The 27,966-nt window shown below is 41.7% G+C and overlaps 1 protein-coding gene across 1 annotated transcript in view; it reads left to right on the forward strand.

Annotated features, from left to right (window-relative positions):
- The window catches only part of MYH9 (myosin heavy chain 9), a 58,716-nt gene that overhangs the window by 20,171 nt on the left and 10,579 nt on the right, over window positions 1-27,966 (forward strand). The window contains exons 4-31 of the mRNA XM_063427037.1: window positions 3,574-3,601; window positions 3,942-4,035; window positions 5,978-6,070; window positions 10,086-10,149; window positions 13,076-13,174; window positions 14,775-14,918; window positions 15,811-15,906; window positions 17,166-17,284; window positions 17,369-17,521; window positions 18,211-18,384; window positions 18,476-18,649; window positions 18,971-19,085; window positions 20,049-20,242; window positions 20,404-20,525; window positions 20,609-20,678; window positions 20,994-21,154; window positions 21,252-21,360; window positions 22,842-22,973; window positions 23,101-23,307; window positions 24,161-24,298; window positions 24,907-25,030; window positions 25,144-25,315; window positions 26,186-26,398; window positions 26,480-26,624; window positions 26,747-26,953; window positions 27,033-27,137; window positions 27,457-27,609; window positions 27,704-27,952. Coding sequence (XP_063283107.1) covers window positions 3,574-3,601; window positions 3,942-4,035; window positions 5,978-6,070; window positions 10,086-10,149; window positions 13,076-13,174; window positions 14,775-14,918; window positions 15,811-15,906; window positions 17,166-17,284; window positions 17,369-17,521; window positions 18,211-18,384; window positions 18,476-18,649; window positions 18,971-19,085; window positions 20,049-20,242; window positions 20,404-20,525; window positions 20,609-20,678; window positions 20,994-21,154; window positions 21,252-21,360; window positions 22,842-22,973; window positions 23,101-23,307; window positions 24,161-24,298; window positions 24,907-25,030; window positions 25,144-25,315; window positions 26,186-26,398; window positions 26,480-26,624; window positions 26,747-26,953; window positions 27,033-27,137; window positions 27,457-27,609; window positions 27,704-27,952 — 3,854 coding nt within the window. The remainder of the gene's footprint in view (window positions 1-3,573; window positions 3,602-3,941; window positions 4,036-5,977; window positions 6,071-10,085; window positions 10,150-13,075; window positions 13,175-14,774; window positions 14,919-15,810; window positions 15,907-17,165; window positions 17,285-17,368; window positions 17,522-18,210; window positions 18,385-18,475; window positions 18,650-18,970; window positions 19,086-20,048; window positions 20,243-20,403; window positions 20,526-20,608; window positions 20,679-20,993; window positions 21,155-21,251; window positions 21,361-22,841; window positions 22,974-23,100; window positions 23,308-24,160; window positions 24,299-24,906; window positions 25,031-25,143; window positions 25,316-26,185; window positions 26,399-26,479; window positions 26,625-26,746; window positions 26,954-27,032; window positions 27,138-27,456; window positions 27,610-27,703; window positions 27,953-27,966) is intronic.

Here is a 27,966-nt window from a genome sequence, read left to right on the forward strand (position 1 = left end):
GCTGACGTCGGAAGAGGAAGATTTCCTCCGGCGCTGGAGAAAGGGATGTGATTAACCCCTTCTTCCCCCTTCAACCCAGCGGGAGTGGGACTCTGAGGGTGTGGGGGACCTAAAGACCCTATCGTGCCAGGAAAACGAGTTTTTGTGGTCCTTTAGGCTTTCTAATAAGTTTGAACTTTGGGGAAAGCGGAATTTTCAAGTTTTAGGTTAAATTAACAGAATTATAGAATTTTGGTAATTCACTGATTGTGAATCATGTAACTTATACAGAGAGGTGAATGTACTAATGCTTAGCAATGTTTTAATGGAGGGCAATTCAAAGCTCTGGAACTGCATCTGCTTACTGATAGTGTTATGGTTGAAGGACTCTGCCTGTGCATTGTTTCAATGTGAAACCTTCTGCTTCAGTGTTTAGACTGTAAGCTCATTAGGACACTACACTTTTCACTTACTTTGCTTGCTTGGGGAAACCTGTTTTGTGAGAACGGTTCGCCTTGCTTTTACCTGTTTACAGCGCTGTGAAATATGGTGGTGCTATAGTAGTAATTACTGTAACTAGATCTGCACTGTGCCCTCCCTAGCGAGCCAGACTGCAAGACTCGGGGCAGATCAGGCCATGGTAAACACTGCTACATGTGGCTAACTGGTGTGTAAGATCATGGCACGTGAGGTGTGGCTCTCTATACTGAGACGTTCAGCACCACTGCAGAGAATAAACATGGAGTTTATGGGGTATGTTTTCCTGCTTGGGTGTGGCTGCAGGCAGACCCCCTTAAACCATGAATCTCAAACTCTGCCCACCTGATGTAAATAGCCTAAAACTCCCAGAATTCTAAGAATACTCTTTAAATGGAACACAGTCAAATAGGTGTTAGGCTTTCCTCTGTAGTTTATTTTTAGTGATGGATCTATAAAGTTATTTCTCTGTATCAGAAGCCCGCGTCCCAATGAATAATTTCTAATCTCTGTAACCCCCCTCTCTTTCTCTCTCTGTGCTAATAGAGAGCTGCTGCGAGGGTTTACAAAGTGCTCAGCGGAAGTGGAGGCTGAGTCAGCCCGCAGCATGCATCATTCTGTCTGCAGCAGCCACTACTGCTTCCTTATATGGAGCACAACGAACACGCAGGCAGTAGGTGGGGCCAGCTGTCTGCAGCTCATACACATCAAGCCATTACTCATTGCTAATCCAGAACACAATGTCTCAGCCGTAGCCATCTTACCAGCTTTCCTAGGCTGATGGGAGCCTAGAACCTGCAATTTAACCAAACGAGCTGGACCGAATTATCCAAAAATGGGAATTGTCAGGAATTTGAAACTTTTAGGCCACAATAGTCAAGCTGAAAACATCATTTTGTTCCCCAAACCGGCTACTGTGGTCTAGATTTGAAACTCCTGACTGTTCACACCTTTGGTGAATAACAATTTATTTTACGATTTAATTTGCGGCTAAAGTCTTTAGATTTGACGACTTTTTTGCGATCCGTAGTTTTTGTGCAAATTTGGCTAATTTGTTTGTAGATTTATTTTTTTATTTTTTGTATATTGGACTTGTGCTATGGGTGGAGGGAGTGGGAGGAACATGTCCATCCGCTGTAAGACTAGCAAAGTCTGAATCTTGGTTCTGATCCTGCTGCACGGATTCAATAAATGACAGCATAAATGTCAAGTAACCGCGTTGTCGTGCTTCATTTAATGATTGATAGGCCAGTAAAATAGCTCAGTGGGCTAATGCATCAGCAGAATCTGTTCTAACCATTGGGTCGCAGGTTCAATTCCCGGCAGGGTTGACTCAGCTCTTCATCCTTCCGAGGTAGATAAAATGAGTACCATTAAATTGGGTGATAGTAACAACCCCTGGATGTTGGGCTAAGGTAACATCCCCAGGATGTACTTGGAAACCAGAGTAATCTGACTGTACCTTTCCTGGTTAAATACTTTATTATTTTGTGTATCAATATCCTATCCGCTCAGTCTCTGAGCAGAGTGTGCAGACAGTTCACCTAAAATGAAATTCTATCCTGGGGCAGCTGGCTTTTCGGCCCTCCCAGATGTTTTGGACTACATTTCCCTTGAAGAGCATTATGGGAGACGTAGTCCAAAACATCTGGAGGGCCAAAGGTTCCCCCACCCCTGCTTTAGAGCCAAGCACATTCCCAGCTACATCTCTGCCTGAACTGTGGGTGTCTGTAAATATCTAGATCTGTGCGGCTATGGAGGACAGATTGAAGGGAAGAACCTAAAAATGTAATTGTCCCTGATCAGCCATCCACCCTCTCCTCCCACTCAATCCCTCCATACCTGAAGGGTATAATCTCTCTACAGTCTGACAGCTGTGCCGTTATCGTAAGCAGTGTTAATAACTAGTACAGGCCTGCTCGCGCACAGACCCTACAGCGGTGGCCATTTCCATTAAATGAACAATCCAAGCACCATAACCACTGCAGCACACTGGATTGGCCTTGGTACAAGAGTCCTTCTTTTTATTACTCTGTCAAGCATCCAAACTACGAATTTGGGAGTGTTTAGTCCGGTATAATCTTGAATGCTGATGTCAGATGTGGTGCAGTGCTGTACTCTAAAACTTTGGTTAAGTGTAATCCGGTTTTTAAGGTATTTTCCTTGAGGTGTCACTAGCTTTGCAGCATTGGAACCTCTTTGACTCTTAATGGTTCACGCTTTTGCCACAGGATTCCCTAGCGCCCAAAGATCCACCCTCCCGGTTGTGGTGCGCGATGCATCCCTTTAAATCGGTGTCTGTAGCTTTTACAACCGTGCGTCCTATAAAATAACTGGAGAATCGGCCCAACATTCAGAATTCAAATTGCTATGACTTTAAGAAATCTGCATAAGCTATTTAACCCCTTAAGGACCAAACTTTGGGAATAAAAGGGAATCATGACATGTCACACATGTCATGTGTCCTTAAGGGGTTAAAGGCCTGAATTGTCTTTCGGGAGTGGGAAGCCATATAAAAAGATTTCGCAACGAAAAAAGGAAATTCCTCTGTCTATAACAAAGCTGCAAGTCATTAAACGTATTTCTGGCTCGTAGCAGAAGTCGGGATTCTTCCTCACCTTAGTCCGCTTTCTGTTGTAGAATAATCGAAGGGCTGCAGAAGCCTTATTAAAAAACCATCGCTTTCCAAATTGTTAATTTCCCTTTTTTGTTTTTTAGATCCAAATATCGAATTCAGAATCCTTTTTTTTATTTGTCTTTTTCCATTTGATTTATTCTGGCCTAGACTTTAAATAACCACGAATGTATACCTTGGTGAATGGCCCTGGAAGTGCAAGTTAAATATTAAATGTATTGTGAGATCACTGCTGGATTTGTGGGCTAAAGGCAGCCTGGTGGCCAGGTAGCCGTGCTATGAATGCTTGCTATTGTTTCCTGGTCAATGGGAGCTTGCACTGCACCTGCTCTCAGACAAGCTTGTTTCCAGTACCTCCTGGCATACACCCAGAGATGAATCATGCTTTATTGATTTTTAAACCCTTAACCTTGATGTGTTTTTGTTCTCTTTATGCCTGCTTTTTATACAATTTTTTTAATTTTAAATTTTTTCCTCCCCAGATCGAGAAGATCAGTCCATCCTTTGCACGTAAGTATTGCTGAATTCTGCAGTCTCTCGATAGATATTTAAACGCCCAATAAGCAGCCTGGTGCCCTGTGGATTTTTATACAATCTCCAGTCTCATTATTTTGAGTTGTAAAAATAATGCATACTGCAGTTATACCTGTCTTGGGCTGATCATATGGATTCTAGTAGCAGCCGCCAGCCCTCGACACTGTAATTTAAGGCCATGGCGTTAAACGAAACTATTCCTTAACGTGACGGCGGCCACTTTTACTTGACATTGACTTGCCTCGTGCATAAAATCCAGCTCTATTCTTGCTTGTGGTCCGACAAAGCTGTAACTTTCCTACACTTGCGCTTTCAGAGGAGAGTCTGGTGCCGGAAAAACCGAAAACACGAAGAAAGTCATTCAGTATCTGGCGCACGTTGCAACGTCACACAAAAGCAAGAAAGACCAGGTGTGTATCCAATTTATTAGCTTTACCATTTAGTGGCCAAACCGCAGTCTGTGCTGAAATCTTCGCAGAGTACCATGCTTTAGAAGCAGAGACAACGTTAATGTACGTCTTATTAGAAAGTTCTGGAGCACAAATCTGCACCATAACAACTTAATGTCAGTGACATTGTTAAATTGCTTGGGGATAGTCTTGTTCAGAATGGTTAAAATGTACCAAGCCCATGTCTCCCTCTCCTTTGCGGCAGGGAGGAGGCAAAGTGGCTAAAAAGCGTCATCAGACACATTCTGTCAACCACAACCAAACATAGGTACATCTTTTAGGCTTTACTAGCAATAGATGGTCAGTGATGGGCTTCGGGTCTGCTGCCGCCTTCTCTTCTGCTCAGGCTAGTGTGAAACCTTATTGCTGTGGACACATTTAGTGTTAATCGAAAGGTTTTTTTAACACTTAAAAGGGAAGACTGTGCCGGGGCCCTTCATCGAGATGAAGCTGTTATGGTGCCCAGAGAATTCTCACCTCATGTACAAGCGGTTTTGAAGTGTATTGGGGCTCCGATATTTCTTTTTTGACCCTGGTACTTTTTAAAATGCCAAAACAATCTGCGTATAACAAATCCTGAAAGCCAATTGCTTACATGTGTTCCCCATTAGCGCATTGAGAAACGGTATTTCGCAACCATTGACTTTGTTCTCCGGTAATCGGAGCTTTAGGCTAGGTGCTGTGTAGCATATGCTGAACTCCAGACGTATACAGAATATTCTACGGGTGAGATCAATCCGGATGGCCGGGGGTCTCCCCAATAGGAGTTATCAGATCCAAACCAAACTTCTCCTGGGTTTTAATCACTCGTAATAAATTGAATTCTGAGTGGTATGTAATTAAGACCAAAGTAACTAATTTGGAAATGTTTCAACTCCTCAATTCGCAGCTCGGCTAACTTAGCCACAGTTTACGTCTCAACTTTTGAATTTTTCTGTTTGCAGTTTAGTGAATAAGCCCGTTCTTGCTCTGGTCTCTCTGAACATATTCAGGCATGTTCATGTAATATGATCTCTCTTCAGCTTTAATTACTTTTTGCCTTTTCTCTTGCTTTGAGTAAACTTTCACAATCCCTCCTCTCCCCCCCCCCCCTCCCTCCCCGTATCTCTAATGCAAAGCAGCCCATCTCTGCATTCCACAAATTCCTACAACTGGCCGGGTTTTTTTCCTACCCCCCCTTCCCAAAAAATTAAATGGTGTTGACGTCACTATCAAAAATACATTTAACAGTTGAAATCTTTGTTGTGCAACTTTTTTAAAAGCACAGAAAAGTGGCGATGGGCCTGCCACTATAACTATATATCTGTTTATTTGTTAAGGATCCGGTTACAAAATGGAATGTCTGCTCAGAATAAACAGGATGTTCTGTGCGGACATGAGGGTCTTAAAAAAAAACAGATTGTGAGCACATTGCCCCCTGTGGCGCCTCGCCTCTTTATTGAAGATCGTTTCAGAACATCTTGACTTTAAGGCTTCTCTTAAATGGCCGTCAATTAAAAAACTGATTGTAAAACTTCAGCAAAAAGTGCTGCTTTGAAAAATCCTCTAGTTCAAATAAACTTTTATTTATATTTTTTTATAATCTGGATTGCACATAGTCCTTCCCTGCACGTGTTTTACACGGCCTTGCCCATCTGGCTACTACAAGGTAGTGGCCTTGCGTGTGTGGTGCATCATGGGAGATCCGTAACTTGCGTCATTGGCAAAGCTTTCGGAGTCCTGATAACGATGTGAATCCCAACAACACTTAATAAAATAATACACAAATTTTAAACACTGATGTAATTTTACTATTTACTTCCATAGGGTTAGTTCACTACCGAAATCTGTATGGAGTTACTTCAAATCAACTCCTCTAAATATCTGTTTTTATATTTAACTTTTTGTATTACCTTTTCTCTAGGGAGAGCTGGAAAGACAGCTATTGCAAGCCAATCCAATTCTCGAGGCTTTTGGAAATGCCAAAACTGTTAAAAATGACAATTCTTCAAGATTTGTAAGTAATTAATTTGGCGGTCTGTGTGGTGCATATTTCATAAATGAAACCCTATCCGCTTTAAGTCCCATCCTTCAATTTTCTAAATTTTGACTTTATTTATTTTTTTTTTTTTTTAAATGTATTCTGCATTTAGTGTGGTTGCACTTGTCTGCTGTTGGCATGCTCCGTAATTAACAATTTACTTTGTGTAAAGCGACCACTCTGATGCATGCAGCTGTGATGCAGAGACCCACATTTTAGAAACCGTTAACCCTTTGATCAGCTTACAATAGTCAGGGAAAGGTTAACCAATCGCAGGAGTCTGATAACCATCTTAAAGGAAAGCTCATTTCAATAAACAAAACCTTCAATTTAATGTGGTTTGTTTTTGTAATAAACTTAATTTCCTGGCTTATCCTAAGCTGGATGGAGGCAGTCATTTTTAAAGGCCTGCTAAATGCACCCAGACCCTTCCTTTCAATGCAGTGCACCTGTAGTTTAAACCGTTCCATGATAAATGTTGCATTTTTCTAGGACTCACAATGATTATCATGACTGGTTAAATACAGCTTTATTGGTTGTATCTCTAGTACAGTGGAAGCCCCTCCAGTGGCAGTCAGGGAATCTTGGTCTTACCAAGACTGAATACGAATTGAACAAATGAAACGTTGTGTGTGGGTTTTGAGATGCCCAGACCTTCAATATAGATTGGTGGATATTCACGAACACGCCGTTTCCTACATTGTTTTTGGATTGTTTAATAAACCATTCCCTGACCAGGGTACTAGAGATAAGCCAGGAGAATAGTAGTTGTATGTATACATAGCAGAATACACCGGGTCTAATACATGTAACTTTAAAGGGACACTATAGCCCCCAACGCTACGTTATCTTAATGTAACCGTTTTGGTGTATAGATCATGCCCCTGCAGTCTCACTGCTCAATTATCTGCTATTTAGCAGTTAAATCACTTTGTTTATGTTTATGCAGCCACACCTATCCTGGTTGTGACTGACACAGCCTGCATGATGGTTTCGTTTTAAATCCCATGTTAACTTGTTTCAGGGTTTTTTTTTGTCAACTCACGGTTATGCTTTACTGTGAAAACAAGACCAAACTTGCAAATTGTACATACCATAGAAAACATACATTCCATAGGATTAGGGCAACGCATGAACTGACGTTTTAGATATTTAGAGACCAACATGCTGCATTTAACCTCTTCGGTCAGTAACCATATGTTGCGGTGATTATTGTGATAAAAGGTGAGGAGCATATAAAGGAGATAAGCTATCCGCTCGTGGTGGCGTTCGGTAAGGGGCCATACCATTGGATGTTGGGATGTGGCTAGTCCAGGGGCTCTGGTTATTAAAAGTGGTAGGTGTGAGTGTGGGCCTTATCGCTGTGGCTTGTGCGCCATGTGGTTAAAGGATATTTTTATGACTTTTGGTTATGGAGTGGGCATAGCTTAACAGATTGGCAGTGAGGTGAAGGGGATGCCAGTCATGGGCCATAACAAACGGTCAGCGCTTGATGTCAGGCCTGGTGCCTGATCCACGCTTGCTAAGGGGATGAAACGTTGTTAAACAAACCGTAGCAAGAAGCAGAACAGCTCAGAGTTGCAGCATTGTGCAGGTCTTGGGGGGGCCCTTCGGGGCACAAGTAGTTGCTGCTGCGTATGTCTCCGCCAAGGGTTGACGTGGGGTAAACTGAGATTCTGGTTGGGTCCCAGGAATGTGGGGTCTTGGAGGCGGCAATGGATTTAGTTCGGGTTAGGCAGTCCTGTGGGAGACCGAAGTCTTCTTGTGGCATTGTTGTGCCCTGTAGATCCTGAAGAGGGTATTCAGTGTCCCCATGTTGTACTAGAAGTGTGTGTGTGGAATGCAAAAGTGTGTGGGTCGGTCAGGTTTGGATTTTTTGGACTTGCGCCCCATAACTGGGCTGTCAGGTGAGGTTCCTGGGGCCAGATTCGGCTGGTTAATTGCCCTGATTTAGTGCTTTTTAGTCTCTTATAGCCTGGATCTTCAGGAGTGTGCAACCATCTGCTTTGGCAGTTAGGCTCCGCCCCCTGCTTCAGAAGTTTTATCGCCTGTTTGCGTTGAGCTTTAACCACACGTCGGGATCTTGCAAGGTCTAGAAAGCTTTTGACTAAGGGAGATGAGAAATCTGAAATGAAACAGGCTTTGCAATAAAGGACTACATACAGGAAGTGCTTATACAGTTATAGTCGCACCTCTCTGTTAAGGAAAGCTGTGCAACTCGCATGCAAAGTGACTTAACTCCTAAACGGCAGAGAAGGAAGTCGTAAGAGTGCAGGGGCATGATCTTTACACCAAAACTGCTCCATTAAGCTAGTTGTATTGGTGACTGTATAGTGTCCCTTTAAATTCTCAGTTTTTTCCTTCGTTCCATAGCTGCTGCCGCCGCTCCTTTTCTCAAGGTAGATTGCCCTGCATGATAACTAGCTGTTTAAACAGACTGGCTTAGAACGTATTTGATCAAGAAAATTGTTTGACATATTCAGGTGGTGAAATCTGCCTTTAAAAACACTTTTTTTTTTTTTTTAGACAGTGAAGTAAATGGAGTCACTTGTGCCATGGGTTACTGGCAAAAAATCTGCACTCCACAGTATCTGAATATAAAGGGTCTAACCCTTTTTTTTAAAGGTTGCAGAATGCACGGTTAAAATGTGTAGCTTGCCCGGTTAATCCAGCCTAAGCATTAAAGGAACACTATAGTCACCTAAATGACTTTAGCTAAATAAAGCAGTTTTAGTGTATAGTTTATTCACTGCTCAATTCACTGTCATTTAGGAGTTAAATCACTTTGTTTCTGTTTAGGCAGCCCTAGCCACACCTCCCCTGGCTATGATTGACAGAGCCTGCATGAAAAAAAAACTGGTTTCACTTTCAAACAGATGTAATTTACCTTAAATAATTGTATCTCAATCTCTAAATTGAACTTTAATCACATACAGGAGGCTCTTGTCGGGTCTAGCAAGCTATTAACATAGCAGGGGAGAAGCAAATCTTAATTAAACAGAACTTGCAATAAAAGCCTAAATAGGGCTCTCTTTGCAGGAAGTGTTTATGGAAGGCTGTGCAAGTCACATGCAGGGAGGTGTGACTAGGGTTCATAAACAAAGGGATTTAACTCCTAAATGGCAGAGGATTGAGCAGTGAGGCTGCAGGGGCATGTTCTATACACCAAAACTGCTTCATTAAGCTAAAGTTGTTCAGGTGACTAGTGTCCCTTTAACTTTGTAAACCCTCTCCCAGGTTAGAATGTTGCCATATTCTGCTTTGGGTCCTCTTCAACTGTGATGATTAAACTGTGAAAGCTGGATAGGTCTGTCCCAGTGCTGGTATTGCCTGTTTGCAGAAAAAGGAGCTGCGGTAAATATTTGAAGTGTCTGATTTAGTCAAGGTTTGATCAAAACAGGGCTGTATTTTATTTTATTTTAAGATATTCAGTTCAGCAACTTAAAAACCAACCCACGTTTACACCGCACATCACAGCTGACGTGCAGAGTGAGTAGGGGCTTCGTCTTTCTTCTTCTCTGTTCTTTTTGTTTCCTGTTGCTTGTCCTCTGACTACTTCTGCTTCACTTCCTCTGACTTCACCCTGATTGGCCATATGCTTCCCATGACTCCAGTGAGGGCAGAGCTCCAGGAAGTTGACCAGCTGTTCGCTTAACGGTTTAGCACCGTAAAGGAAGTAAGTCCAGCAGAAGAAAGGTGTATTTGAGGTCAGGCCGTCTATTCGTATATCCCTCCCTGTCTGTATCTTTTCTTCAATATTTCTCTGTAAAATCTCCGTAACCCCGTTGCACAAAGCTTTGGCTGGCTAGGTAGCGAACGATAGCTGATAATTGCATGTGATGTCTTAATCTCTGTAAGACTGTCTTCTGTGCTAGGGTCCTCCAAATATCTCAATCCCATCCATCACCTGTTAAGAGTCCACAAGCATGGTACACGGGACAATGGTGAAACACTTCAGACTGAGCAGTTTTAATCATTTGTTTCTCTACAGGGCAAGTTTATCCGGATTAATTTTGATGTCAATGGATACATCGTTGGAGCCAATATTGAAACCTGTATCCTTTTGTCTGTTCTGAGGGGTTTGTCCGCTGTAGATATTGGGGTGTCTTGTATGAAAGACTGATCTTGCATGGATGCAATCTGTAGTTTATAATGTAGGCCAGGGGTGGGCATTCTCTAGCACTTCAGTTCTTTAGGACCACATTTTCCCTGAGGCTTTTCCAGAAGAATATCTTTGGCAACAGTCAATAGTTGCCTTCACTGAGGAGGTTGTTGGGTTGACTGACTTCTGCAAAAAAATACTTTTTTTTTTTTTTTTTTTTTTTTTTTTTTATATATAAATTGTTATAGGAAACTAAGAGAAACTGCATAAGGAACTTGTGTGAAGGTTCTTATTGACACGTAATTTTACTACGACTAAATTGTTAGTGGTTGGAGTCCCTGGTGTTAAACCATTTTCAAGCTGTTTAACACTGAGGGTCCCTAGCATCAATCTCCTCCCGATAAGGCAGAAGTTACTTCCTTCTAGCCATAACCGTTCATACCAGTAAAATGCGATGGGCAGGGAGTGTTAGATACTCTCAGCCAATCACAGCCACACATTGCTGCTAACACAGATGAGCTACTGGGAAGTCTCACTTGGCATTGGTTTGTATGGAATGACGATGTCCGAGTTGGAGCAGTTACATCTAGTGTCCTTTTTAAGTACGAAGTTAGCACTGGGGGCAATACCAGCTTTGCATTGATAGTGGTTATGCCTCCTACTTATCCTTTTACATGCGGACAAAATGCATTTTTCTAAATGATTGTTGAAAAGAGGAGCAGTCTACTTTTAGAATTTTGATCTGTAAGTTACGCTAGCAGAGACAATCTTCCAACCGCATTTTAAGTTCTGATCAATGTCTGACCAGTCCCTGTCTTTGTTATTCTCTCTATTTAATGGGACCGATCATTCCTTACCCATAAACGTCCTGTTTCTACGTGTCCTTCACTCATGTCTGCTTAATACCCTATGCTGACATGATACGGGGAAAGGTCCCTCCCAGTATTAAAACCACTAGAGCCTGCTGTAATGGCTACGATGCCAGGAGTACCCTGGCCCCACTTCCTGGTAATGGGATAAACCCCCTTTTAAATGTGTCAGTCAGGCACGGAGGCTCCTCCTGTAGCCATTAAAGTTAATCCTGCCGGCCATTCACTGGTGGAGTCAGCTGACTCCTCTTGGCTCATAAATGCATTTTTGTGCATAAGAATATACATCGCAATACAATAAACTATTTAACTTTGAGTTTCTCCAAAAATATTCTACTAGGGCCTTAAAGGAACACTGTAGTGCGTATCTGTTAACCTTAATTTATGTCCCACCTGTATGTAAATATAAAAATAAAATGAACTTACTGACCCTCTCTCCGCCCACTACTTGGTTTGCTATGAGCTTTTGGGGGTATATGAGGGGGGACAGGACTGCAGGCACTGACAATTTTTTTTTTTTTTTAAATGAAGTTGTGTAAGTGCCTAGTGTCCCTTTAATTGGAGATTGAGTCTACCTAAAAGCCATTAATCAGTTTCCCCATGTGAAAACTTCTTTGCTGTTTCATGGTAACGTCATTCATATACTCTTCCAAATTACTGACTGCTAAACCTCTACCAGCCCAACTTTACCACTGTTGCATGACCTCTGTTAAAGGCTCAGTAAACCCTTAAGAGCAATCTTTGATGTTCTTCCTTATCTTGTGGTGGTCAAAATACAGTTCCCTTTCCCTTCACTACTGCATGTTTATGATGACTATGCTTATTGCCAAAATCCTGGTCTCTAAATCGACATTACAAATTCATCTGAATATTCGCTTTGTTGTATAGTAGAATGTCCCATCACGCCCTTAAATGCTTGTCCTGACTTTTTTTTTTTTTTTTTTTTTTAAACGTTAAAAGGTAAGTTGACCGTAGCTCTTCGGGGGTTGAATTCAGTGAATCAAAATGACGTGTAGGTCTGTCAAAACATAAAGTGTGAAAGCTGAAATTGCCCAAATTCACAGAAACGCCACACTTACAGGTGGGAGCATCATGTACATCAGGGATCGGCAACCTTAGGCACTCTAGGTACTGTGGACTGTTGCCAAAGCTATTCTTCTGGCAAAGCCTCAGGGGAAATGTCCACAACAACTGAAGTGCCAAAAATGCCCACCCCTGGCCTACATTATAACTAGATAAACAGGAAATGGGTTTATGGGTTTCACCCCCACCTCTGCTGAAGCACATCAGGTTTGTGAAACTGGTATACCAGAAACTCTGATATTTTATCTGAATACCGGGGGGGTATTGTAAGGCTACAAAAGAATGTACAGGCCATAAGGTGTCTTCTTTGCGAAGATTATCACATTACGGATATGCTGAGACTGCATACAAACATGGAAATCAGACTTTTGGGTATCTTTAAAATGTGTTTTTTTTTTGTTTTTTTTAATGGAGTATGCATTAATAAAAAGGTTTAAAGACTGACAGGCCGAAACATTGTCAGGTCCCTTGTGGATGGTGGAATAAATGTCTTTAATAAATCCTTTCCCTGATCGATGATCCTCCCATATTGAACACATTGAGAAGCTGACTTATCAGTGAGTGCGCACACGCCTCCCATTGGTTTGGATAGTTTCAATGTCACCCTACACAGCTGGCTGCATTCTTTGGCAGGAACTATGGGAAGTGGCATGTCACCTGTGCACATTGGTTACGGTCAATCGTACATTTTCACGTGGTTTAAGATTGCATGCTGCCCCTTACTTGCTCACTATACCACTGAATCACGAAAACAGGATTTAAGTCTCCTTGATATTTAGTATATGACCGTTAATAGATTTTTTTTATTTATTTTTTTTGTAACAATATTACTTTTAATGGAGTCTTGTATTGATGTGCATTGTAACTGGCTGCTCTAGTTCATTAAATTGTTTCTGCAGTTTTTCTTTCCTTAACTTTACTCACAAGACTTGCTGGAAAAATCCCGTGCCATTCGTCAGGCCAAAGATGAAAGAACTTTTCATATTTTCTACTACATGTTATCAGGGGCCGGTGATCACCTAAAAAGTAAGTTCTAAAATCTGGGTTGTTTTAGCCCCATCATTACTGGCTGTCTTGCCTAGATCATTCCTTACCCATAAACGTCCTGTTTCTACGTGTACTTCCCTCATGTCTGTTTAATACCCTATGCTGACATGATACGGGGAAAGGTCCCTCCCAGTATTAAAACCACTAGAGCCTGCTGTAATGGCTACGATGCCAGGAGTACCCTGGCCCCACTTCTGGTAATGGGATAAACCCCCTTTTTATTTATTTATAAAATATTTGAGAAAAAGAACTCTTCACACAAAGTAAATGTTTTAGTAGAGATTAGCACATAGGGGTGTGATGAGGTTAATTTGTAAAGCAAATCAGTAAGTAGCAGGACCGGTTGTCTAACTGGCTGGAGCGAAACTAAAGAGGCAACAATTGCCCAGCGTATCTGCATTGTAAAGACTTCTCATTGAGCTGCATTTGGAAGTCTGTGATTGGGCAGCCACAAAGTCTGGGTGGGGTTAGAATGGGAGGGCTTGTAAAGGCTGCAAATGAGGTCTGCAACTTTTGTAGGTGGTTTTTAGATCTTGCCCAATTAAGGGACATATACCTCAAACACATTCATGCATTTATGGCTCTCTATTAAGCAGTGGCTTGTATTTTGTGTGCAGTAGAGTCTCCCTTTAAGTTAGGATATTCAGTTTTGCAAGAGGATCCTTCTTTTATCAATAGAGGTTCTAAACCTCAAACAAAACCCTAAACTTGGTTCCCACACTCTTCTTAGAGGGGCTTTACTGCTCGGTACCCACGTAAAACTTGATCCATCTAAATAATTATGGTGGCACCTCTGAGTTTTCTAGTTGATGGGTCAAGTTGCCAAACAAAAACTTAGGAGTCCTTTAGATGCTCTGGCGCTTACTGTAACTGGTCAACTTTGACCTGGAAGCCATGTTTTAGTACCTGTTGCCAGCATACAGCTTGAGTAGTTAACATATTCTGTATGTTGGCCCAAACTGGTGGACCTACACCCATCCCCAGTTTTCTGTAATACAGCGTTCATGGTGCCACATTCAGTCAGTAGTTTATTTGTAGATTCAATCCTCATCCTTAAGTTCTTTATGATTTTAGAGTCCACTAGGTGGAGTTCACTAGCACCATGGAACCATTGGCCTGTACTGCTATGCCAATGGCATAGGAGTAATTACCAAGAAGGTCAGACTGATGTATTGCTAAATACCTTCATATACATGTGCTAGAGTGTAGATGGATTTTGTTGCATGCTGTGTAAATTGCAATCGTACCAGCAGGTATGGCAGATGTTCTTACATCAATGATTAAGTAAAGAACTTATCGTACCTCTTACTGATTACAGGAAAAAAAATAGAATATTTGTCACTGGAACTCAGACTAAAGAAAATATCATAGATTGAAATTCAAAGTATTTGGGCTTTAAAATGTACTGGGCATAGCATACTCACAGGGCTAAACTCACTCGCTAGTGTAACTTTTCAGCCATGCTTATATTCTACCTTCTAAATTAACCTGGGTCTAGCCTACATTATAGGGCTAAAAATAAGCATTTTAACAAATCGCCAAATGAGGACAATCTTCAAAGTAGTCTTTCTTCTTCCAGCTGACCTGTTGCTGGAAGCCTACAACAAGTACCGCTTCCTCTCCAATGGCCATGTCACCATTCCTGGTCAGCAGGACAAGGACCTCTTCCAAGAAACCATGGAGGCCATGAAGATTATGGGAATCCCTGATGACGAGCAGATAGGTAATTAACCATTGCTTTGTTCGAAGGCTACACTAGGTGGATTGCAAAGTCTGTTCAACTCTTACACAGGGCCACCCAGAAAGCGAAGCCATAGTTGAACAGTTATTCACCAAAGTGAGATGGAAGCACAGCTGACTTTCTTGTAGAGCTATATTTATTTTCACTTCCTCTGGCCTTAAAATTGAACTACACTTTAAATTCTCACATTAGTAGCCTAAACCCAAAACTATCTGTCTCTGGGGTGGAGCATGCTTGCAGTTTGGATCTGGTCAGCCTGATGTGCGACAGGTCGAGGTTTTCTGTTATGGACCTTTGTGGGGAGTAGGTGAAGAGCACGGTTTTCTTTGAATCTCATTTTGTAGCTAAAGTATAGGATGTTAACTCTTTCTTGATTTTAAGCATTAATTAGATTAGATGAACAGTACCTGAATCCCTCCATAAGTTCTCAGTCAATGCTTTTTAATGTGCTGCTGCCCCCTGTAGGGCACTTACCTAATCGGTGAACTATCCAAACTAGCAATTTATTAACTTAAACTAGGATGCCCTACATATTGTAAATTGTGTGCATAGGGCAGTAATTAAAATGGACCCTGACAGAGCCAGGAGTTGATGGAACCTTGGCCCTGGATTTCCTCACCACTAGTTGGTGTAGTAAGGGGCCTGTGGGGGTCACATGGTCCCTGAATACTCGTTTGGGGGCATCATACTGGAAGCTGAATGTCACATTCCTAGCCAAGTGAAACCGGTGACTTGAACAGTTTGCCTCTTTGCCCTATATTAAAGCTGGCTCTGAACAAATCCATTTATTTGCTGTTCCTTTCCTGACTCTTTAATGGGCTGAATTATAAGTTAAATGGTTTGAATCATGTTACAATAATGTTCTATGTTACAGGCCTGCTGAAAGTGATTTCCGGTGTTCTCCAACTGGGCAATATTATGTTTAAGAAAGAGCGTAACACTGACCAGGCTTCCATGCCAGACAATACAGGTAAAAATATCCGCTTTTCCAAGCACTGAGGCTCTCCCAGTGCTGTTGATCTCTCTGCCTCACGTGATGGCCATGTTAATACAGTCCAGTGCTCCTCAGAGGAACTTTGGCGAACGAATGCTAAAGTGCCACACACACACATTCCAACTTCCTTGTATAAAAACACTGCATTATTGCTTTCCTAGGGACTCGTGCCTCATGTGGTAGGGTTCTATTTAGTATGAAAATCCCTTGAGGTGCTTCAGCTGTACCTACAGACTACCATTAGAGGTCGACTTAACAGCAGGGTTAAAAGCACAGAGCGACCCAGACCACGCCATTGTGATGAAGTGGTCTGTGTGACTAGTGTCCCTTTTTTAAAAATGTATAGATGGAACAAATTACATTAATTGAAATGGTTACAAGTTGATTCTAAATTGTGACTGGAGTGCTGATGGTACAAACGACCTGATTCTTGCACTTTTTGGGGACTTTAGTTGGACATTGCTTTCTGCAGAAGTCTGTATCAATCTCCAGTAGACTAGTGCAAAATGAGGTTTCTCCCATCATCGAATCGACATGTACAAATCTTTAATGTACTCCCAGACTAATTTTATTCGTATGAGGAAATGTCCTGAACAAATTGATTGGGTGTGGATTAAGAATCTAGTTGGAGATTAGTGCAGAAATGTGTTTTTCCTCCAGAAAACAGTGTCTATATGCACAAATTATCTCCTGCCACATGATCTGTTGCCATGTCTAGGCCTTCCACCAAATCTCTGATCCTCTGACGCACCCACATGATCATTAAACACCGGACCACCGTTGGATTTTATCTGAAGCGTTCATTAGGTTGTCGAATGCTTCCTCCCTAGTCTTTTCTATCTCCTTCCCAATGTCTTCAAAGGGACTTTTTGCTGCTAATGGGACGTGTTTTGATTTTTGTTTGTGTTTTCGTGTAATTGACTTGGGGGTATTGTGGTATTTTGGAGAATTGTTCAAATGACATTTTGTAGGTTGTCTTGATTAAAATATTTCCCCGTAAAAATCTCCGTGAAGGTGGATTAAAAAGGTCCATTAATTGTAAGATCCAGATTCAGTAAGCTATGTGTTCATTTTCATTTACCCTATTAAACACTCTTGTATACACAAAGTATTTCCCTAAAACTATCTGATCAGTAAATTGCAATGATCTCATTCCGATTCTTTCCAAGACACACAGATTAAATGGCTCGATCTGATCTTGTGATCTAATAATCTGAATATTTCTCTGGTTCTAGCTGCTCAGAAAGTGTGCCACCTGCTGGGAATAAATGTGAATGACTTCACCAGAGGAATACTTTTGCCAAGAATAAAGGTTGGCAGAGATTATGTACAGAAGGCTCAGACCAAAGAACAAGTAAGATTTTCCTTTGCTGTATATTCTTTGCCGAACGCCACCTTCAAGAGCGCACCATTTCATACCTTTTTTTTCTCTTTGCAGGCTGATTTTGCAATCGAGGCTCTCGCTAAAGCCACATACGAACGCATGTTCCGCTGGTTGGTAATGCGCATTAACAAAGCCCTTGACAAGACAAAGCGACAGGGGGCCTCCTTCATTGGAATCCTAGATATTGCTGGCTTTGAAATCTTTGAGGTTAGTCGGAAACTTGATTTGTACCGTATGTGATCTGATGGCTTTCATTCAGATCTGTCCATATATTTAAATCCAAGTGTATGTAAGTAATAGATGTAAAAATATATATTTTCCAAAGTGATGGCATAAAATGAAGGAAATAGATTAACATGTAGCATTATCAACCTGGAACTCACCAGGAAGTAGACTGTACAATGCTGGGAAAGTTTAACACTGTTTTACAAAGTCTAGACTCTGGCCGATCTGGGATACTTCATTCTAGTCCAATCTTCTAACCAGACCAGCTGTTTGTAACGTGAACGGCTGAATTTCAAGTCTCCCTCTTATGGGGGCTTTTGCCTAAACTATACCACACAGAAACCTTTTTAGAGGGACAGGAATAAAGTAGATGTACTGGATAATGCTGGAAAAGTTTGCTGTTTTTTACCTCAAAGCCATTTTTGTTATCCCGGAGTGTATGAACCGTTTTTTTTGTTGTGTTTTTGGGGGGAGGGGGGTTTCATTCTAGGAAGAAAGCAGTGCCATTAAGTACTTGGGTCCGGGAGGGGAGACAAGGGAAGTTTTTTTAGACTGGGTCCATGGAGGCAGGGTTAACATGCAGAATTCAAAGCTTCCTCTGTGGGTTGATGGCTTTGTACAATGTTTAAAGGCTCACGAAATTCTGATTGGCTTTGCTTTCTTTCCTACAGCTTAATTCGTTTGAGCAACTTTGCATCAACTACACCAATGAGAAGCTCCAGCAGCTCTTCAATCACACAATGTTCATCTTGGAGCAGGAAGAGTATCAGCGTGAAGGCATAGAGTGGAACTTCATCGACTTTGGTCTGGATCTTCAGCCTTGCATTGACTTGATAGAAAAACCAGTGAGTTTCTCCAGTACAAATCCCATCTGGATTACCGACCACCTCCTATTCTAGGAATTGTCTAATGTCTTGGTGTGTACTTGTATTTCAGGCTGGTCCTCCTGGTATTCTAGCTCTCCTGGATGAAGAGTGTTGGTTCCCTAAAGCAACAGACAAGAGCTTTGTGGAGAAAGTGGTCCAAGAACAGGGCACACACTCAAAATTCCAGAAACCCAAGCAGCTAAAAGATAAAGCAGACTTCTGTATCATGCATTATGCTGGCAAGGTAAATTGATCTCCTTTTAGGACAATTTCCACAATGCTCGGATCTTTATGGTTTATTCTATCCAACTTGTGGGACTAAAGATTGAAAATAGCTTTAGTCCTTAAGGGGGTAAGATGGGTCTTTTATAAACCCCACCTATGACTTAAACATTGAGTGGCGGATCCAAATGCACAACGGCATAATGTCAACATGCCTGAACGGTCGACTTCACTTTAAGAGTATCTTACTGACTTTACCCTTCAAGCTAAAAACGTAGGACAATAGTTTGCGTCAAATGATTAACCCCTACCACTTTGTCACTCCCTCACCCTGTGCTCCTAGGTTGATTACAAGGCTGATGAATGGCTGATGAAAAACATGGACCCATTGAATGACAACATTGCCACCCTTCTAAACCAATCCTCAGATAAATTTGTGTCCGAATTGTGGAAAGATGGTGAGTGTATCCAATAAATTATGTGTTCACCATGTGCTTGGACATGACCCTTATCCGGTTTAGTTTTCAAGGCATCCAAAGGCTCCTGAATTCCATGACTAGCTGTGCCATGTAGAAATCTGTTCCATTTTCTTCATGTCCTTCCTCTCCTCCCGATAGATCTTGTGGAATTCGCAGCTGTCCATCTAGGCTTGGTTTGACAGAAGCAGGTATTGTAGTGCATGGTGTGACCTCCTCACATGCCAGAGTTTGGTTCATACACTGCTTCACCATACCACTCTTCAAAGGAAACCACTATATCAAGAGCAATATGTCCCTCTAGAATAGGGGTTCTCAACTCTGTCCTCGTGTCGATCAATTGGTCCAGATTTTTTTTATTATTCAAATGAAAGTCGGGCAAATGCCTAAATTCTGGACTGTTGGTGTGCCTTGAGGATTGGGGATAACCTCTTTTTAGATTGTAAGCTTGTTTAGGTAGAGCTCTAATTTGTTCACCTTGTTTAACATTCTTGTTGTACAGAGTTGCCAATTATTAGTGCTATGTTAAAGATCCTTGAGTTTAGCATTGCAGACAAATTATCCAGTATGCACCAATGAAGTCAGAACACTTAAAGTTTTTGGACATTTGAGTGACCTGCTATGGAATTAACAAAGCCTTAGAAAAGGGTTACACGGTTTCAACTACTACATGTTCATTGAAAGGACAAATGTTAGTTCTCTGCTAGATTTTTTTGACTTGCGAAGTGGCCAGAATATAAACACCATAGTTGTGTGTATGCATGTTAACAAGACACTGCATCTTCATTGAGTGTGACATGGAAAAATGACTTAAACTTGTATAACTTTCTTTTAATCCCAATGTCTTCACTAAATGCATTATTTGAACTGGCGGATCATTTGGAGCAGTAACTCGCTATTGATAGAATATGAAAGTCTCTTTACACATTCTCATCTTCTGTTTAGTTGATCGTATTGTTGGCCTGGATCAGGTGGCCGGTATGTCAGATGCTGCTCTTCCAGGGGCCTTTAAGACCAGAAAAGGAATGTTCCGCACAGTAGGTCAACTATACAAGGAGCAGCTATCAAAGCTGATGGCCACACTGAGAAACACAAACCCCAACTTTGTTCGCTGCATTATACCCAATCACGAAAAGAAGGTATGCTTTCACAATTACGCTCTGGATTCGCAAGACAAAGTAAAAAATGTATCTAGACTATATTGTGTTTTCAGAAAAAGTAACCTAAACCAGTTGTAAACGTTTAAAATGTGCTAATACAGGGGGCTTTTGGCAATCTATAATTCTATTTATTTTTTTAGTCTGGCAAGCTAGAAGCTCACCTGGTGTTAGACCAGCTACGTTGTAATGGTGTTCTGGAAGGAATCCGTATCTGTAGACAAGGCTTCCCGAACAGAGTGGTCTTTCAGGAATTCAGACAAAGGTAGGAAGAATCCTGGACTCTATCAAATGCAATACATTGTCCTTTCTGTGACTTGTTCATGATAATCTTTTGTTTCTTCCAAGGTATGAAATTCTTACACCGAACTCAATCCCTAAAGGATTCATGGATGGCAAACAAGCATGTGTTCGTATGGTAAGTCAAACTTGGTCGAACGGCTTTTAATGTGTGGGCCAAAGGCTGTCTGATAATGCCATGGGATAGTCGTGCTAAATGCTCTTGGTCACCATCCCACATTAAATACTTTGTCAGTGGGCTGTGGACTTTCATTATTGTGACAGTCTTTCAAGGATTCTTTTATAATCCGATTAAGTCTGATCAATCTGAGATTTTTCGCATAATCATGTAACATAAGATTTACTGCACGGAGTTGGGAATCCATTATCCCGGCCCCACCACCTTCTCGTTTTTCCTTCCAAAAACTTTTTTTTTTTTTTTTTCGTAACCTAGATCAAAGCTCTGGAATTGGATTCCAACCTCTACCGCATCGGACAGAGCAAAGTGTTCTTCCGAGCCGGAGTGTTGGCTCACCTTGAGGAGGAGAGAGATCTGAAGATTACCGATGTCATCATATGTTTCCAGGCGTGGTGCAGAGGTTTTCTTGCCAGAAAGTAAGGCTTCTTTCTCGAGACAAGGAGTTCTGGTTAAACATTGAGCACTGATTCTGGGGAAACTCCAATTATCCACTAAACCTTTCTTTTTTTGCAGGGCTTTCTCCAAACGACAGCAGCAGCTCACAGCTATGAGAGTGATCCAGAGGAATTGCGCCGCGTACTTGAAACTTAGAAACTGGCAGTGGTGGAGACTGTTCACAAAGGTAAGGTGATACTAGCAGTACCAGGCTTGGTTCTGGGAGATCTTAAATGACGTTCTTACGTAGTCGTCTGTGTTGTTAACACACTTGTTACTCTTACAGAAGATAAGACACACACACAACCTAATCTAACCTCTTTACAGTTAGAATAATGTGAAGTTATCTGCCTGAAGAACATTCCATTGACCAAATCTGTTCTGAATGGGACTTCTCGTCCCTCGCTAAAATAACAGTTGATGAACAGCACAGATATCAATGGCTACTCCCGCCCACCTCCATGGTTCCAGGGCGATTGATGTAAAGTCGTCAGAACCTTCTTGCCAAATTAGGAGGAAACCCTGATTCAAAACTGAAGAAGGGCATAACTCGGATCAATAACCACCTGGTCCAACATCCTGGTTAGAGTGCGGGAGAAATGGTTTTGTGGTGAAAATATAAATCTTTCTTCAAATTTGCCAGACAAATGAGTGGAGTCAAACTAAAAAATAAATGTAAAATCCCACTGGTTAAATGAGCTAGTAGTTAACATTTACCAGGGGATAATCCCTAATCTAGTACTGACAAACATAAGGCGTGAGCAGAATTCCTGCATTTTACAGTAGATCTTTGCAATGGCAAAGACCAGCGGCAGAGAAATGGGATGTCACCTACTGGCTGCCACAATCTGTTTAGAGTTGGCTCGAGTGTGAAGTCCTGTTTAAATCCTGTGAACAGGAAACTTCCTCACAGTAGCTGTAAATCTAATTGAACAGAGATTGGAGAAAGAATAAGCCCTGTAATTAGAATTCATTGCGATATAAATGGCTGCTAAAACAAAGCAGAGGTGAAGGAGTTTGACTTTCCCGTTGGAAGAAATTCCTCTAACCCAGCAAACCTTGGCACATGAGCACACACGTCACTATTATCCTAAGACGATAAAAAAAATCAGTTTAAAGTGGAAGGTGCAAACCATTGTGAATAAAAGAAACCAGAAAAGCCTAATTTCGTCAGGGGGAAATTTCTTAAAGTAGTTTTAGGATTTTACCCTTCCTTCAGAAGTAAACTCAATACCCCTTAAATTTGCCAATTTCTGCACATCTCCCGGATCCATCATATTTCAAACCAGTGCCCACCTTTGCACCATGTGGGGATTTTACCATTGACTAATAAAATTGCAAAATTAAATTTTCCAAATTCCTAGCAAATGGGCATACAAAATTGCTAACACATGCACCTTCCAACCTAAAATAATAAAAGATGAAATGTTTTGGGGCCGATTAGTAGTAGTAGTAGTCACTGTTACCGCCCAGGTGTAGTGGGAACACAGACCTTAATTTTTATGTGTGCAAACCATCTTAAGAAAGATGGCAACTTCTAACCAATGTGCCATAGTCAAAGCAAGGTGTAAAGTACGCAGCTACTGTAAACATTGTAAAAGTGGATGACTAGTTAAAACCTTTCAATTTCACCACTTGTATATTTTATTTTTCCCCTCTCCTGTATAGGTCAAGCCTCTGTTACAAGCCAACAGATTTGATGAAGAATTGCACGCAAAGGAGATAGAACTTCAGAGAGTGAAAGAACAGCAGACTTTCTCTGAACAGAAAGTTTCTGAAATGGAACATCAGCAGATGCAAGTGAGTGTCCTTAATGTTCTATACTTCTCATACAAGCACGAACAGATCTCTGGTCCTTCGTGTCTGTTATCTTTGCGGCTCTCAATGCAACTTCTTTTTCTTGCTCTTCCTTCATCAATGGTTCTAGCTTCAACAAGAGAAGATGCAGCTGCAAGAGCAGTTGCAGGCAGAGACTGAACTGTGCGCAGAGGCTGAGGAAATGCGGTCTCGCTTGGCAGCGAAGAAGCAGGAACTGGAAGAAATCTTACATGACTTGGAATCGAGGGTGGAGGAGGAAGAGGAACGATGTCAGATCTTGCAGACCGAGAAAAAGAAAATGCAGCAGAACATTGGGGTACTTGCTTTGTGTTATTTGGGGACCTTCACATTTGCGATAAGTGCTTTGCGTTAATGTTTCTAATGTGACTTGTCTAAGAGGCATTGCGTTAAGGGAACAGCCCTTTCCCTGATCTGTTCCTCATTCTCTCACCGCAGTAAAATGTAACCTATGCTTTTGCTGCCACAGGACTGATATCCAGGGCAACATCCCCTTGTGATGCGTCAGACATGTTCTCTGGTAGTAAGAGTCTCAAACATGCGCAGCACTGTGGACGTTTGGGATAATTAGTCCAAGGGTAACTAGTTGGGTTGTGCAAACCATTCACAAATGACTTGCTCTAGAGTGTATTTTGGTAAATTGTCTTTACATTAGACTTAATGTACATAGGAGTATAATTTTCGGGGGGGCAGGGGGGGCGAGAACAGAATAGCAGGACATGGCAAATGCTGTATTAGAATATTTGATAAATTCACATGTCTACATTGTGTTTAATGGACAACTGAAAGCACTTCAGCTTGCTGTCAACTTGCCATATCTGATGGTTATATAAAGGTGCTGATTTTAATAGAAATTGGGGCAGAAACTACTCCCCTGGCAGTCCCTTGAGCTGCAGCTGTTTTTTAATTTTTAATTAAATACCCCAGTGGAAAGACACACGTGCTTGATATGAGTGTCAAATTAGTCAAACCTACATTGGCTTAATGGTTTGAATGAGCAGGTAAAAAAAAAATTCTGACCCAAATTGAGTGAGAAATTTTCTGTATTTTTTTTTTTACTTTGACATAAAATATGGATCGTTAACATTTCTAAAATGTCAATGCTGCAGTCAAACACGATCGGCTTTTAGTAACTCTGTAAACTCTTACAGGAGCTAGAAGAGCAACTCGAGGAGGAGGAAGCTGCTAGACAGAAGCTACAGCTGGAAAAAGTGACCACGGAGGCCAAGCTAAAGAAACTAGAAGAAGACGTGATTGTTCTGGAGGATCAGAATTTGAAGTACAGCAAGGTGCGTACCTGTCTGGTTATTGCCTCCAGTCTGCCAGCAATAAAGTGCCTCATTTCTTCTTAATTTAGTTTTAAAATAGAGCCATGAAATTTTAAGGAGTCCATACTTGGTTAGTATAATCACAAAGCATTTGATGTTTAGCAAGATAAAATGCCTTTGCAAGCCCCCAAGTGCGATTGGTGTCGGTTTGCGATTTATGACACTTGCCAGCCAATCCACACCAATCCCTTGCATGACGCACATGCTACTAACTGGTTCATAGCCAGGTTTACTTTCAAGGCCTACGCTACTAGCAAAGCCTTGAAACTTGGTAATTACTGCAGTTTGAATGGTCCGTGGCACGCTCCAGGGGGTGGATTTTCACTCACGGGTTACGTTTCGCTTTAACAAGCTTACATCCTATGGAGAAACGACACACCGACTGCGGCAGTCTTACACCTTACAACCTCTCATGAGACCTTGGTTTAAAACTTCCATGCCAGTTCCAGTTGAATTGTTAATTTGATGCTAGATCTTTGCCTATTTGGGCTATATGCTAATAAAGACATTTTGGATAGCCATTTGTGATGTAGCCTGTTCTGACCATTTCTTCACCTTTTCCTGTACAGGAGAAGAAACTGCTTGAAGATCGAATTGCAGAATTCACCACAAATCTTACAGAGGAGGAGGAGAAATCGAAGAGTCTGACGAAATTGAAGAACAAACATGAAACCATGATTTCTGACTTGGAAGGTACAGATTCTACCATCTGTCTGTAGTTTCCTTATTTATATGCATGCAAGATCTGTACACAATTGCACTTATGTTAATTGGTGTAATCCAATGTTTTTGTCTACTTTTTGAAGAACGGTTACGCCGCGAGGAGAAGCAGCGACAGGAACTAGAGAAGACTCGTCGAAAGCTGGAAGGAGACTCTACGGACTTGCACGATCAGATTGCCGAGCTACAAGCTCAGATTGCAGAATTAAAGCTTCAGTTGGCTAAAAAGGAGGAAGAACTGCAGGCTGCGCTTGCTAGGCAAGTCTTGACTAATGAAAATATGCAGTCCGATTATGCAAATCTTAATCCAGACCTCCAGAATTTTTTTGTATTCTGACTTAGCTTGATTGATGTAGTCTTCTAGGTGGGAATGACACAGCCAAACTACTCAGATAACTGGTAGAGAATGGACTTCTGCATCATTTTCACCTGTAACTAATAAATTAAATTCCTGTTACTCTACACAAGGGGTGCCCAAAAGGTAGATCCCCAGATGTTTTCGAACTACAGCTTCCATGATGCTTTCGTCTAAAAGAATTCTAAAGGTTTCCGTTGTAGCTCTAAAACGTCTAGGAATAATCTACCTTTTTGGCACCCCTGCTCTACACGAAGAGCAGGCCACCTTTGGCACTCCAGATGTTGTGGACTACATCAGCCATAATGCTGGCAAACCATCAGGGGAGATGTAGTCCCAACATCTGGGGTGCTGAAGGTTGCCTAGCCCTGCTTGACACAATCTGTCATGTAAACCATGGATTGATTAGTTTGTCGCAGGAGAAATACACTTGAAAAAGTATAGTAGAAAATAAGGGATTTACATTTCTAACTTCTTCAAGTTGCTCCCATGGCCATTTCCAGAAACCATGGGATCTGTGTAAAAATAGCAGTGTTTGTTCATGATGAGCACTGCTTATGTGTAACATTCAGCCATCACTAAAATGATGGCTTGAGGACAAGTTGCAGCATTTAAATAAAGTTTGTTCAGTGCTTTTAGACTGGTATGCTAGTGTACTTGGAGCTGACTTAACATTTCAGTCTGGTAAAGGGTGTTGGTGTGCCATAGTACAATCCTGTCAGTGTTTCCCCATGCATTTCACATGCCAAATAAAATTCACAAATTTATCTTAGAGTGGAAGAGGAGGCTGCTCAGAAGAATATGGCTTTGAAGAAGATTCGGGAGCTAGAGTCCCAGATTGGTGAGCTTCAGGAAGACTTGGATTCAGAACGTGCTGCACGCAATAAGGCAGAGAAACTGAAACGTGATCTCGGAGAGGAGCTCGAAGCTTTAAAGACTGAGCTGGAAGATACTCTAGATTCCACAGCCGCTCAGCAGGAGCTCAGGTAGGGAATACTCTTGAATGGACGAATTTAAGTTGGAGACTCTTTTGGTTTTTGTTTAACTTATTTTATTTAATCTTTCAGGACAAAACGTGAGCAAGAGGTGACTCATCTCAAGAAGACCCTGGATGAGGAAGCACGGACTCATGAAGCCCAAGTACAGGAACTCAGACAGAAACACTCACAGGCTGTAGAGGAGCTCTCTGAGCAGCTGGAACAGACCAAACGGGTAGGATATCTTAAAACCATACATGGTCCAAGTTTGGGATCAATTGTTCAACAGATGCAGGGCTTTAATTGCTCATAAGGTATATTGTCTAGTGCCTAACCGTTCTCCCTATGTTCTGTTAGTTGAAAGGCAACTTGGAGAAAGTCAAACAGTCTTTGGAGGGTGAACGGAATGAACTGGCCAACGAAGTGAAGGCTCTTCTTGTGGGTAAAACTGACTCTGAGCACAAGAGGAAGAAGGTAGAGGTCCAGCTTCAGGAACTGCAAGTTAAGGTCACAGAGGGAGACAGAGTTCGAGCAGAGCTGGGAGAGAGGGCAAACAGGCTTCAGGTAAGGCACCGGTTAATAGTGCAAACTCTGATATAAACTTGGTGTTGCAAGAGATTAATTTGGCTCTTGTTTCCTTCAGGTGGAACTAGACAACGTATCTACTCTCCTCAACCAATCAGATGGCAAATCTATCAAGCTAGCTAAAGACTTCTCCACACTGGAGTCTCAACTTCAGGATACACAGGTATGGGGCAAAAGTCTGTTCTGTTAAATGACACTGTATAAACCAGGACTAGTCTTACCACAGTCCCCTTTAAATCTTTTTTACCAGTTGCCGAACCCTCCGTTCCAGTATGTCCACAGTACTCAAAATCAAAGCTGAAATTTCCAAACCAATTCTGTCATTATAAATATGCATTTTAACTGTTGCACTGATAATTCCCCCCCCCCCCCCCCCCCCCCCATTGACTTTGTGGTGGTTTTTTTTTTTATAAAGGTGGGGGTTGTTTTGTTTTATGGGATGTGTAAAATGAAGCCACTGATAACGGTTTCATCTTATTTAGGAACTCTTGCAAGAAGAGACCCGTCAGAAGCTGAGTCTCAGTACCAAACTGAAACAAATGGAAGACGAGAAGAATGTCTTCTTAGAGCAGTTGGAGGAGGAGGAAGAGGCAAAGAAAAACTTGATTAAACAGATCAATACTCTGCAGACTCAGGTGCGTTAATAGAGCTATAGGTGGTTGACGGTAATAGCCTGAATAGTATGTTAAGTCACGTTGGTAAGTGCCCTAACTTGTCTGTATCAATCAGATGGTAGATACGAAGAAAAAGATGGAGGAAAGTGTTGGCTTACTGGAGTCCGTGGAGGAAATCAAGAAGAAATTGCAGAAAGACCTAGAAGCAGTCAATCAACGTTTTGAGGAAAAAGCCGCTGCTTTTGACAAACTGGAGAAGACCAAGACCAGACTCCAGCAGGAACTGGATGATATCAGCGTGGATCTAGATCACCAAAGACAAATCGTGTCCAATCTGGAGAAGAAGCAGAAGAAGTTCGATCAAGTAAGTATGGCCCC

Source organism: Pelobates fuscus, chromosome 7 (assembly GCF_036172605.1).
Source record: "Pelobates fuscus isolate aPelFus1 chromosome 7, aPelFus1.pri, whole genome shotgun sequence".
Classification (NCBI taxonomy): domain Eukaryota; kingdom Metazoa; phylum Chordata; class Amphibia; order Anura; family Pelobatidae; genus Pelobates; species Pelobates fuscus.